This window comes from Esox lucius, chromosome 1 (genome assembly GCF_011004845.1).
Source record: "Esox lucius isolate fEsoLuc1 chromosome 1, fEsoLuc1.pri, whole genome shotgun sequence".
Lineage (NCBI taxonomy): Eukaryota > Metazoa > Chordata > Actinopteri > Esociformes > Esocidae > Esox > Esox lucius.
This window is the reverse complement of record NC_047569.1, coordinates 34,377,156-34,389,827: the sequence shown is the minus strand read 5'-3', so window position 1 is coordinate 34,389,827 and position 12,672 is coordinate 34,377,156. Positions and strand designations below refer to the sequence as shown.

The window sequence follows — 12,672 nt, the reverse complement described above, 5'->3', positions numbered from 1 at the left end:
GAGACATGTGAGAAGAATAAAGACAATGGTGAAATCAATTAACACAAGGGATAATACACTAAACATAGAAACAGAACAACTAGAACACAGGCCCAATTAACTTAAAAGGCAACGCCATACTGCAGAACACCTCAAAATCATTGTGCGGATCATGTTTCCAACAAGTCAGACTGTGACAACAGCTTTTCAGTTAGTTCTGTGCTAGGTACGGTACATTTTGAAATGATACACTTGTAAGTGGGGTAATCACATTTTATTTTAAAACAAAAACCAGCTTTAGGGAGAATTGAGATTGAGTTCCTGATCTCATTTTCAAATACTGTTTTGACTTCCGCGACCGTCGGTACTGATGACATCCACATAAAACAGATAAATATTAATTAATTAGCTAGGTAATATTGTAAGCAATGTGACATATTTTACATTAGCTAGCCTAGCTAAAATGTCCTTTCCATGTTGTGGTTTCTCTAGTGTTTGTAGGTGGAAGATTGCTATTCATCCGTAGTTTCCTTTGTTGCCCGCATTGGAATGTCGTCAATAGTGTCTGGCTTCAAAACACTTGGTCGTGTTCATAAATGTCCAGCATCAGCTCAGTCTGCATATCCCTCTCAGAGTCCTCCACTGTGACATGCTGACAAACTGACATGTTTTGCTTCTCTGGTGGTGTGTTCACGTAATCTTTAGGGTTTCTAGTAGCCGTCAGCCTCTGCTTGCATATGTCAATATTCTGGTCTGGTAAATAGTGATATATACTTCCTTTTGATTTTGCATTCTTCAAAATGCCACAGCCAACCACGGAACAACCAGCAGGGTGTATTGATTTTGGCGAATAAATTGTTCACGGATATCCAAACATGAATTGCCTACTAAAACTACAGCCAGTGAATAGAAATGTTCATCTGCTAGGACACTGTTTTAAAAAAAAATAATCCAAAAGATTTTCACTTGGACTACAACCAATTCTTGAGTAGTGAAGACAGAGGTTGGAAAAGTCCTTACATTTTGAAATATAATATAAAACATTACTGGGTGTTCTTTGTCACTGTCCTGCTGATATGTTAACTTGCGTCCCAGTTTCTGCTTCTTCCGAGGGCAGCAAGTTTTCCACAAAAGACATTTCTGCATGTTGGTCATTCCTGTCCATGACCAGTTTGTTACAGTGACAAACATCCCATTGATTCCATGATGCAGCTGCCAGGTTTAGTCAAGAATGCCCATGATCTTGCAGTGTGAATAAAGCACTTAGTGTTTCCTTAACATAGCCTCATAGACAAAAAATAAAAAGGATACATCAGTGTGTTTGTCTGAATTTTTATGCCTTTTTTGATTGTTTGGAATCGGGATCCTTAGCTGAGAACAAGGGCATTTACAGGCATGGAGCTAAAATCAATATTAATTATCCACCCCGAAAATATCCCTCAGTTGTTATCTGTTTGCGGAAGAGCAGGTTTGTTTTGTTTGCCCATTGTGCAGTAGATGAGATGATGTAACATTCCCATTGACTGGCAATTACTGTGGCTGATTTCATCAACTGTTTTACAACAGCTCGCACCCTTTTCTGAGATTCTATATTCAGCTGAGCAGGCCCCTGTGCACGACCCATGACATGCTATCCAAGTTGATTGGCTATAATTGCATTTTAGTGAATTGATTTTCGCTTTGTGTATGTTTCTCTAATTGTCACTTTCCTGTTGTGATCATGGCATTACTGGGCTTTTCAGAAGTGGCCTAGCCCGTAATGAACTCCGGGCCTAGACACTGTGGCTCTCTGTAACCAAACAGAGAGAACGTAACAATGGCCAGTCTAGGTTGTGTCCCGAAAAGCCATATAATACACTGAATTTGACCAAGGACAGGGACCATAGGGCTCTGGTCAAAATGAGTGTTCTACATAGGGCACAATTGTAATTTGGTATACACCAGAGGGCACACCTGCAACAAGGCCATCGAAATAAATTAAAGGCAGATGCTATTTGCACCCAGGTGTCCGTGGCCAACAATGATATTTGCAACCAGGTGTCCGTAGCCAACAATGATATTTGCAGCCAGGTGTCCGTAGCCAACAGTGATATTTGCAGCCAGGTGTCCGTGATATTTGTACGTGGGGTGGACATAGTCCATTTATCTATTTACACCGAGGTGTATATAATGGCAGACAATTTGTACCCATGTGTCCATAGCCAACTACCTGAGTGCAAATACTCAAACTAATTACACCCCAATACTAGAGATATGGAAAAAATGAAGAGACCACTGTACCTTTTTCTTTCCTTTCCAAAAAAGTTTTGAGTGAGGAACAGAAGCGTACAATTTGCAGTGGTCTCTTAATTTTAACACTTCTGTTTTTCACTCAACACCTTCCTTTTCGACTTTTTTGGAAAGGAAAGAAAAAGGTGCAGTGGTCTCTTCATTTCCTCCAGGGCTGTATTTGCATCAATCTACATTTACCTGGACTGTTACAGGGTAAACATCCTATGGTTTGGTGAAGTAAGTCTGTAATTTGCTGTTTTTTTACTACAGCCTGTGTATGCACATCACTAATACAAAACAAAAACAGAATACCTAGTATTCTACCTGCTGTGAGTAATTTTGTGCACACAAGCACTATATTCACACTTTGGCCTTGCCTGGCTAGCACAAACATGCATATCTCTGCTGGGCCTTGGAATTATAAATCATTTATGTCACAAGAACCAATGTATAAAGTCAAATTCAGGTCATCAAATGCACCTTTGAAACTTTGATAATATGCATGTAAATTCCCCGTTCCCTAATGTCCCCATCTAATGTTAGCTAGCTAACATCATTGGACAAATCTGTTACTACAGTCTAAAATCGAACCATTAGCCCTATTTTTGGTGGTTAAAAACTTAATATAGCTATATGGCAACACAGCATAGTATTGCAGGAGATGTGAATGTTTCACGTTTTCCCCAAGCATGTTCAGCTGTAGCTAGTTAGAGCAAGCTAGCTAGCACTAACGCTACTATTTAGCACAATTATTGTATGCCTTCATCATAGCTGGCTGACATTTGCTAAATTACTTGGCTAAGGTCTAACATTTGCTAAATTAGCTGGACATTGCTAATCATAGAAGTTTGCACATTTGATATATTTTTTAAATTATACAAACAGCGACAAAACACCATGTTGTTGAAAAGGTTATATTTTGTGTAGCCTACCTTTTTTAATTGAATCCTCCTTTGGCACCTGCAACCGTTGAGGCACGTAGTTACCAAATTGTATTTTTTTAACTGTATTGTCATTGAACAAGTACTAATACAGTACATTGGAATGCAGGAATCGAGCTCACAACCTAGAGATTATGAGACTGATGCCCCTACATACTGCGCTAAGGAGTCAGCTGCCAGTGCCAAGTGACCACTAATTCTTTGGCGTCTGCTGCTGTTGCTGTATGTAGCTACCCGTCACATATTGCATAATTTATTTGGGTGGGTGTAAATAGCTGATTAGCTGCCGTGTGGCTATTCTCACCCGGGTGCAAATAGACACTCCATAAATTAAATGAGCCTTTGAAAGTGGCTCTTTGTGGGGTGCTCTACATTGACAGTACATTTTTGAAAGCCTTATCCTTCTGAGTGCACAGAGTTCATACCCTGATCAATTATATGGTAGGCATGATGTGATGTTTTACAAACAAACACACTCGCTGCTAATCAGTCTGTAAAGTGAGGAGCTAGTTCATATCTTGGCCTGCTATCATCCAGAATCTCACAAACTCAACAGCATATTACTGTAGCCAGAGGATGTAAACCTGCATATTGGACACATTAATGCAATGTTTTACTCTATGTGGCTAATTTACAATTGCTCCCCCCCAAAAGATAGGTCTTTATGTAATTAACACAGACGCTTCATAAGTTGCAACCCGTCAATAAAGCATTAATGAGAATTCTATAGCCTAAAACCATAGTCTATAACTACGGTCCAGTATACTATAGCCTAAAACCATAGTCTATAACTAGGGGCCAGTATACTATAGCCTAAAACCAGTCTATAACTAGGGTCCAGTATACTATAGCCTAAAACCATAGTCTATAACTAGGGTCCAGTATACTATAGCCTAAAACCATAGTCTATAACTAGGGGCCAGTATACTATAGCCTAAAACCATAGTCTATAACTAGGGTCCAGTATACTATAGCCTAAAACCATAGTCTATAACTAGGGGCCAGTATACTATAGCCTAAAACCATAGTCTATAACTAGGGTCCAGTATATTATAGCCTAAAACCATAGTCTATAACTAGGGTCCAGTATACTATAGCCTAAAACTATAGTCTATAACTAAAGTCCAGTATACAATAGCATGCTGTAGCCTTATGTATAATATTGCTTTATCTTCTTGCTATATGTTTGCTCTGTATACATTTTTCTCCTTAATTCTCACTACGTAGTTGTAGTGTGCTATGCCGCCATTCATTAGCCTATTAATCTCATATATATACACACAGTGGGGAGAACAAGTATTTGATACACTGCCGATTTTGCAGGTTTTTCTACTTACAAAGCATGTAGAGGTCTGTAATTTTTATTGTGAGAGACAGAATCTAAAACAAAAATCCATAAAATCACATTGTATGATTTTTAAATAATTAATTGGCATTTTATTGAGTAACATAAGTATTTGATCACCTACCAACCAGTAAGAATTCCGGCTCTCACAGACCTGTTAGTTTTTCTTTAAGAAGGCCTCCTGTTCTCCTCTCATTACCTGTATTAACTGCACCTGTTTGAATTTGTTACCTGTATAAAAGACACCTGTCCACAGACTCAATCTAATAGACTCCAAACTCTCCACAATGGCCAAGACCAGAGAGCTGTGTAAGGACATCAGGGATAAAATTGTAGACCTGCACAAGGCTGGGATGGGCTACAGGACAATAGGCAAACAGCTTGGTGAGAAAGCAACAACTGTTGGCGCAATTATTAGAAAATGGAAGAAGTTCAAAATGACGGTCAATCTCCCTCGGTCTGGGGCTCCATGCAAGATCTCACCTCGTGGGGCATCAATGATCATGAGGAAGGTGAGGGATCAGCCCAGAACTACATGGCAGGACCTGGCCAATGACCTGAAGAGAGCTGGGACCACAGTCTCAAAGAAAACAATTAGTAACACACTACGCCGTCATGGATTAAAATCCTGCAGCGCACGCAAGGTCCCCCTACTCAAGCCAGCGAATGTCCAGGCCCGTCTGAAGTTTGCCAATAACCATCTGAATGATCCAGAGGAGGAATGGAAGAAGGTCATGTGGTCTGATGAGACAAAAATAGATCTTTTTGGTCTAAACTCCACTCGCCGTGTGTGGAGGAAGAAGAAGGATGAGCACAACCCCAAGAACACCATCCCAACCGTGAATCATGGAGGTGGAAACATCATTCTTTGGGGATACTTTTCTGCAAAGGGGACAGGATGATTGCACCGTATTGAGGGGAGGATGGATGTGGCCATGTATCGTGAGATCTTGGCCAACAACCTCCTTCCCTCAGTAAGAGCATTGAAGATGGGTCGTGCCTGGGTCTTCCAGCATGACAACATCCCAAGACACACAGCCAGGGCAACTAAGGAGTGGCTCCGTAAGAAGCATCTCAAGGTCCTGGAGTGGCCTAGCCAGTCTCCAGACCTGATCCCAATAGAAAATCTTTGGATGGAGCTGAAAGTCCGTATTGCCCAGCGACAGCCCTGAAACCTGAAGGATCTGGAGAAGATCTGTATGTAGGAGTGGGCCAAAATCCCTGCTGCAGTGTGTGCAAACCCGGTCAAGAACTACAGGAAACGTATGATCTCTGTAACTGCAAACAAATGTTTCTGTACCAAATATTAAGTTCTGCTTTTCTGATGTATCAAATATTAAGTCATGCAGTAAAATGCATATTAATTACTTAAAAATCATACAATGTGATTTTCTGGATTTTTGTTTTAGATTCCGTCACTCACAGTTGATGATAAAAATTATTCTACCAATTGCTGGTAGTTTACATCATGTATATTACTGCCATAGTTGCCATATATAATGCACAGCTATAGGATGCAAAGGGTTTCTGTTTCAGGGATATGCGTTTTAGTGGACTATACTCACAGTGATGAGTGAACTGTATGGACCAGATAAATTGTCCAGTGTGTGGAGTGCGCATGTGTAGGCAGGTGTGTGTTTATTTACATTCCCATGTGAATCTTAGGCAGGTGTGTGTTTGTTTACATTCCCTTGTGGGTCTTACACAGGTGTGGGTTTGTTTAGTTTTCCATTTGCGTTGTTGTCAGGTGTGTGTTTGTTTATATTCCTGTGTGCGTCCTCTTAAGCATGTGTGTTTGTGTATATTCCCGTGTGCGTCGTAGTAAGCAGGCGTGTTTATTTACATTCCCATGTGCGTCGTAGTAAGCAGGCGTGTTTGTTTACATTCCCATGTGCGTCGTAGTAATCATGCGTGATTGTTTATATTCCCATGTGCGTCGTAGCAAGCAGGCGTGTTTGTTTATATTCCCGTGTGCGTCGTAGTAATCATGCGTGATTGTTTATTTTCCCGTGTGCGTCGTAGTAAGCAGGCGTGTTTATTTACATTCCTGTGCGTCGTAGTAATCATGCGTGATTGTTTATATTCCTGTGCGTCGTATATTCTACTTGACTACTGTACTGTTGAATTCTAGGTGTTTTACGACTCAGACTTCATCCATTTGTTGCCTTGTGCAGGTGGCTGTGACAGGGCAGGACCCCCAGGGCAGGATCCCCAGGGCAGGAGCCCCAGGGCAGGACCCCCAGGGCAGGACCCCCAGGGCAGGACCCCCAGGGCAGGACCCATGAGGAGTCATAGAAGATGCTCGCAGCCTGGGCGCTTCTGCTCTTCTTAGCCATGTGGGTGAGAAGCACCTCTGCTGGACCGCTCTCCTTCAGAATAGGTGAGTAGCCCAGTGTTGACCCTGGACCCTGGTTGGCAGGCCCTACCTGCCGCCGCCCCCTGCCACCTCCCCAAGCCACCTCCCCCAGCACACCGCCCCCGCCACCTCCCCCAGCCACCGCCCACACCTTTCCTCTGCCACTCAAAAGCAAACCATCATCAGAGCTCATCTACGCATAAGTCTAGGCCTGGTTGAGAGTCTCGACTTTCTCTAATTAACTGATTGCTCCTTGAGTGCAGCTCAGCGGCATTTTGACAAGATGAGGGTATCACTCCTGTTCTACCAAGCACAGGTGGGACATTCTGTTCGTCACGCTCACATAAGATTAAGCAGAAAGGTAAAGAATGCCTTCCTTCTGTGAAACCGAGAAACTGAAATCTAATTTTCGGCTTCCATTTTCCAAGCTGCTGTTAGAAAAATGATTTACGATATTACACTTTGCCGTAATAGAGTGTTTGCTCGGGAAAGCCAGTTAGTTACCAGAACGCTTTGCATTCCTGTTTGGACACATTTCACTGAATTGTGTTTGCAGGCCCATGATAATTTTTTACACAGTAAAGGAAAGGGTGCTGTGATGGAGGAGTCTTCTCTTCACGTTAATTAGCCGCCAGCCGCGGAGCTATCTGCCTTGGTTAGCAGAGACCAGGACAGCTACAGGAGAGATAGTGATTGACCAATCTGCTGTCTCTCTGTATCTATCCCCTCCCTTTCTTCCATCCTCTGTCTTAGCAGCAGCCGACGCCTCTTCTACGTAACAGGATTCCTCCCATAAATCACTCTGACTGTGGCATGAGGACTGCACAGACAGACAGACAGTGCTACTGTTAGAGTAGAGTTTAAAGATGGAACTCTGCTGTTCATTATTTTACATTGAAATGGCTGGATATGAGAACCATGCTTGAAATAACAAGTGTTCAGGCTAACAGCAGCGTGATGGCAGTGCATACTGATCACACAGTGGCATGTCAAATTAACAAAATCTGAATTAATTATTTCTGTGTAAAAATGTCCTTTAAAAATGTGTTTTGTCTAGCAAGCTGTGCAGAGTGACCGTGGAGAAGTCAGACACTGTGATTCGTTGATATCATGGTGTCCTTTGCATGTCCCTCGCCAATCAATTATTAAACTGCCCAATATGCTTCCAGCAAAACATATCCGTTTGCTGTAGCCATCTCCCCGTGATTACAGAGGGAACAACACAGAGCTCCCAACTTCAGAATTCTATCTGATAGTTAAGAATGCTGTTTCATGCTTCCCGCCACCACCTCACGTCTCTATACAAAGGCACCTCCAAAGTAGGGTTAATAAGTTTTCCCCGTCTTGTTTAGCATGAAAGGTAATTAAGCGTTCAGGCCTCTGTTTTTCTTCTTCTCTGATGTCAATTGGTGAGGGGGCTTGCCGCTGTTGAAGCCTGTCAGCGGTACGCCACGGTGCTGACATTAGCATCAGTGCTGTTGTTTTCCTAGCGCATGTCTTTGTTGCCTACCGCCTGCCACCGCGCTCCGAGAGGTGATATTTAACATTGCTAGCCCTCTTGAGTTCTCCCTGGCTGCCGGAATGTCGCTGTCAGGCCTTTACATGGAAAGAATACATTACAACGGCCCAAACTAGCCTTGCTCGCTAGCATAACACCCTGTCAGACGATAGCTAGGAAGGGGAACTTAAACGAGGAGACAAGGATGTTGTCTTTGGTTGTGTATGTTGGTGTGAGTGAGTTTCCACCACTGTTAAACACAAGAGAGGAAGTTTTTGCACACTTAGGGAGAGGCTTGGAGAACCGGAATACAGCATGTTCCTCGTGATTGTCAGACTGATATTAGATGTCCGTTTGGAGAACAGATGATTGGTTTGAGATGATTGAGACTGGTGTGGTAATATTTTTACCTACTTTAGATGTCACAAAGTTATAAACAATTAACCAGTAATCTTCACTGTGTTAAAAGATGCTCTTAATTTGGGGATGAGGGGTGTCCACCCTGAGATCCAGCTAACATTGTTGTGAAAGTTATAGGAGTTATGACTGTCACACCTGAAGTTCTGTATGAATGGGTGTCTTTACGGACTCACATAAGCATTGCCTGCATATTTCAAATGAGCCCATACCAAAAAAGTTGAATAATACATTTGTTTTATGTTGTTCCTTGGAAAAGTATGAGGACCCTCTCTGATTCTTGGCATTGTTGCAAATATTTCACTTTGAATTTGGTGAGTCTTTTTTTGGGGTTGTGGTAATATACAGAGGGAATCTGAGAAGAAGAAAAATTGTTTAAGTAATTAAAGTTATTGGCCTCCTAGTTAATTCAGCGCAATGAAAGCTATAGGGTCAGGTGTTTGGGTACCATGGTAAACAGTGATCAATTCCTGAACAGCTCCAGAAAAGAGTTGTTGATACAAGTGTTAATTTAAGCCAAGCGGTGTTGCTTTCTAATCTCTGAAGATTAGTTTCACTTTTGATATGCAATCTACCCTGGCTGAAGGCAACCACGACTATTGATACTCACTATGCAGGCAAGGCAATGTACATTTTCACTAAGCCAAGTTGAATCTGGCATCAATGTTATTAATACAATGGACACATTCAAGTAAATACCAATAGAAAAGCTTAAACAACAAAAAGTGCAACTAGTCACTGTTATTCCACTTCTTTCTTTTTTTGACATAATGAGTTACCTAAAGTTGGTAGCCTGGAAAAACAGCCAGGCTGCATGGCGATCGGTTTGGATAGAACAAACAACTAGACCTTTTACCTAGCAACTATGCAAACAACTGGACCTTTTACCTAGCAACTATGCAAACAACTGGACCTTTTACCTAGCAACTATGGAAACAACTAGACCTTTTACCTAGCAACTATGCAAACAAATATACCTTTTACCTAGCAACTATGCAAATAACTACACCTTTTACCTAGCAACTATGCAAACAACTAGACCTTTTACCTAGCAACTATGCAAACAACTAGCAAACAATGCCATTTATCTGTGACTCTATTGATTCAAATAGTCCTACTTTCTGAATCTTGAGAAAACAAATCAGAACACTTTGTCACCGCAAAAATACTTTATAGAGCCGAAGCATGTATTCAACTCTGCACTCTAGTTCTTTATTAAAATAACTACACACTTGTACACCTCCCAGCAGTGTTAATCATGCCTCGCAAGAGGAAAGAGGAGATCTTTTCCATGGTAAAAGCCCTGTATGAGTGACAGACTCAGTGCAGCATGAATGACAGATGACCCCCTTCCTGCTTATTCTCCTCCAAGTAGAGGCATACTGGCAGCGAGTCACTCATCAGTGTCCCGTCTCAATTTGCCCGTGCGTCACATTCTGGAAGCGTAACACCACATGTAGCCGCTCTATAGGGAACTGGCTAGGTCTAACCGGCGTCGATACAAATGCAGGAAGTTGTCCCCCACCGTTTTCTACTTTTGGATCCGACCGGGAGCCTCTCAGCCTCTCTATTAAGGCTGGTTGCTTTATCGTGGGAAAATGTGGTGACCAGCAGTTGGGGGCCGAGCAGATGCATGTGTTGTATATCACGGCAGGCAACGTTGGCCTACATGAGCTCGTTTCAAGACACGCAGGAGTAGCGATTGTGACAGAAAGGGAATTGTGTGCCCGTTCATGCGGATAGGATGCAGTCAGCCTGCAAAGATTGCCAGGTACACTCACCCAGAGGGAAAGAGGAAACTGTTTCTGGGGTCCACAAAAAACTCACGTTTAAAATGCAATAATACAGCAACAAACATGTGCTCAGGTTGTGTTTCAGTAAGTGGCTCTGTGAGTGTGGTTGTGTCCGTGTGTGTGTCTGTATGACTGTGTGTGTTTGTCTTCACAGTCCTTATTGTGCCATGAGTGTATTAAAAGTAATTTAGCTGTTTACTTGAGTAATTGAAGATGGAAGGGAATTCTGGGTAATCATGGCTCTCTACACTACTGTGCATTGCTGTGAGTTGGTTAGAGACTTGGGGACTGCTTTTGGGAAGGTTTCCCTCAGCAAGTTTGCCCAAAAATTTGGGCAAGGTTGTGATTCAACCGTGAAGAGCACAGTTCTCCAGCGTGCCAGGGACCATCGAAAGGAAGCATTTGACTGTTGATGCCAAACTGCAATCAGATCAGGATCCTGGTTTCGGTCGGTTTGTGCTGACAACCCGCAATTTCATCAGCTATCTGGGGGCAGATGATCCCGCCGGGTAAGAAGCTGGATGTAGCGGTCCTGGGCTGGCGTGATCTGCGGTTGAGAGACCAGATACCCGCGGTTGAGAGTCACAGGACATCCTGCCAAATTCCTTAAAGTGATGTTGGAGGGGGCTTATTGAAGATAAGTGAACATTACATTCTCTGGCAACGGCTCTGGTGGACAATCTTGCAGTTGGCATGGCAGCGGTACTAAGCCTGGGCGAAATTACCCAAAAGTCGTATCAGAACATATTCCCACACGGGTCACCGCCAGTCTAGAACACTACAGCACAAACGGCACCGCACAGCATAACCCGGCCAAATAGGGGTGGCCACGAAAACAAAGGCTACAGATTATTACTTTGTTGGATCATGCTGGTGCTAAAAATGCATAGCACGGTGACCCTCTGATCTCCTCAGGTTTCCCGAAATGATCGGTGTATTGATTCAAAGACAATACGATAGGTACTGTATGTGCACTATGAGCTCTGACTTTTCTGTGTCCATACATAGCTGCGTCGTCCGAGTAACGATGAAATCCTCAGCGGATTGTTCCCTCGCGCCGTGTGCGTTTAATGCCGAGGGTCAGTACATCATGTCGGGAGGTTTTGGTGTGGAGCCACCGTTTGAGAGCCACTACTCTTCGGTGTGTGGTGGGAGTGACTTGCTAGACATATTCCTCAGAGTGAAGCAAACGTCCCTCTGCCTTTTTTTTCTTCTTCTATGGTGCCTGGTCCATCTTGGCTGTCTTGGATGTTTTCGTTTTTGTCATTTTAGGCATTTAACAGATGCTCTCATTCTGAGCGACTTCCAGTTCTTCTGAAATGACTGTGGGCGTTCTCAAGAAAGCACTAGCGAGGGTGTTTCTTCATATCATGTGTACAACCCTTTATGACAACCCTTTTTGTCATATTTCATGTTGTGAGGTATATACTTTAGGTTCAGCCCGGTGTTTTTCCCCTCAGTATTGTAGTGTATTAGATGTTTATTAATAGGACAGATTTTTGGCCAAAACCTGTATTGTTTTCCAACTATTTAATAAATTGCCCATGAGATCCAAGTTTTTCTGTGCTTGAGTTATATAGTCATAAAATCGATGACAATAACCATAATAGCTGTAATAAAAGATTATTAATGCTTCACATGTTTTACTATAAGAATCTGTGACAATCCATGGTCATGAAAATTCAAGCCTCATTGTCTGAATGTGGATGTAATGGAAAGAGGCCGTATGAATAGAAGAAAGAAAGACCATGTCAAGACTATGTCATGAAATATGGCTTTTAAAAAATCATTTAGCCTTGTTGAAATGTTATTTTATGGCAGCATGAATTCACGATTAAGCCAAGCGGACAGTTTGTCATTAACAGATTCTATTATGGATGTAGGCAACCTGGTCCCTGGAGTGCTACAGGTACTGCAGTATTGTCTTCCAATTTGGAAATTGATCAGTTTAGTGATTGACTAAATTTAAAAAGAAATATCTCCCCAGTGGAAAGATTGCCTACCCCTAGATTCTGTTTAGCCCTATTTCCCTCACATACTGTCCTGTTCTTAAGAATTGAGTCTCCAAGAAA

The 12,672-nt window shown here is 42.4% G+C and overlaps 1 protein-coding gene across 1 annotated transcript in view; it reads left to right on the top strand.

Annotated features, from left to right (window-relative positions):
* The window catches only part of grik4 (glutamate receptor, ionotropic, kainate 4), a 371,059-nt gene that overhangs the window by 185,715 nt on the left and 172,672 nt on the right, over positions 1–12,672 (top strand). Inside the window, exon 3 of the mRNA XM_020047780.2 lies at positions 6,711–6,916. Within this exon, the coding sequence (XP_019903339.1) occupies positions 6,835–6,916 (82 nt within the window). The 5' untranslated portion in view covers positions 6,711–6,834. The remainder of the gene's footprint in view (positions 1–6,710; positions 6,917–12,672) is intronic.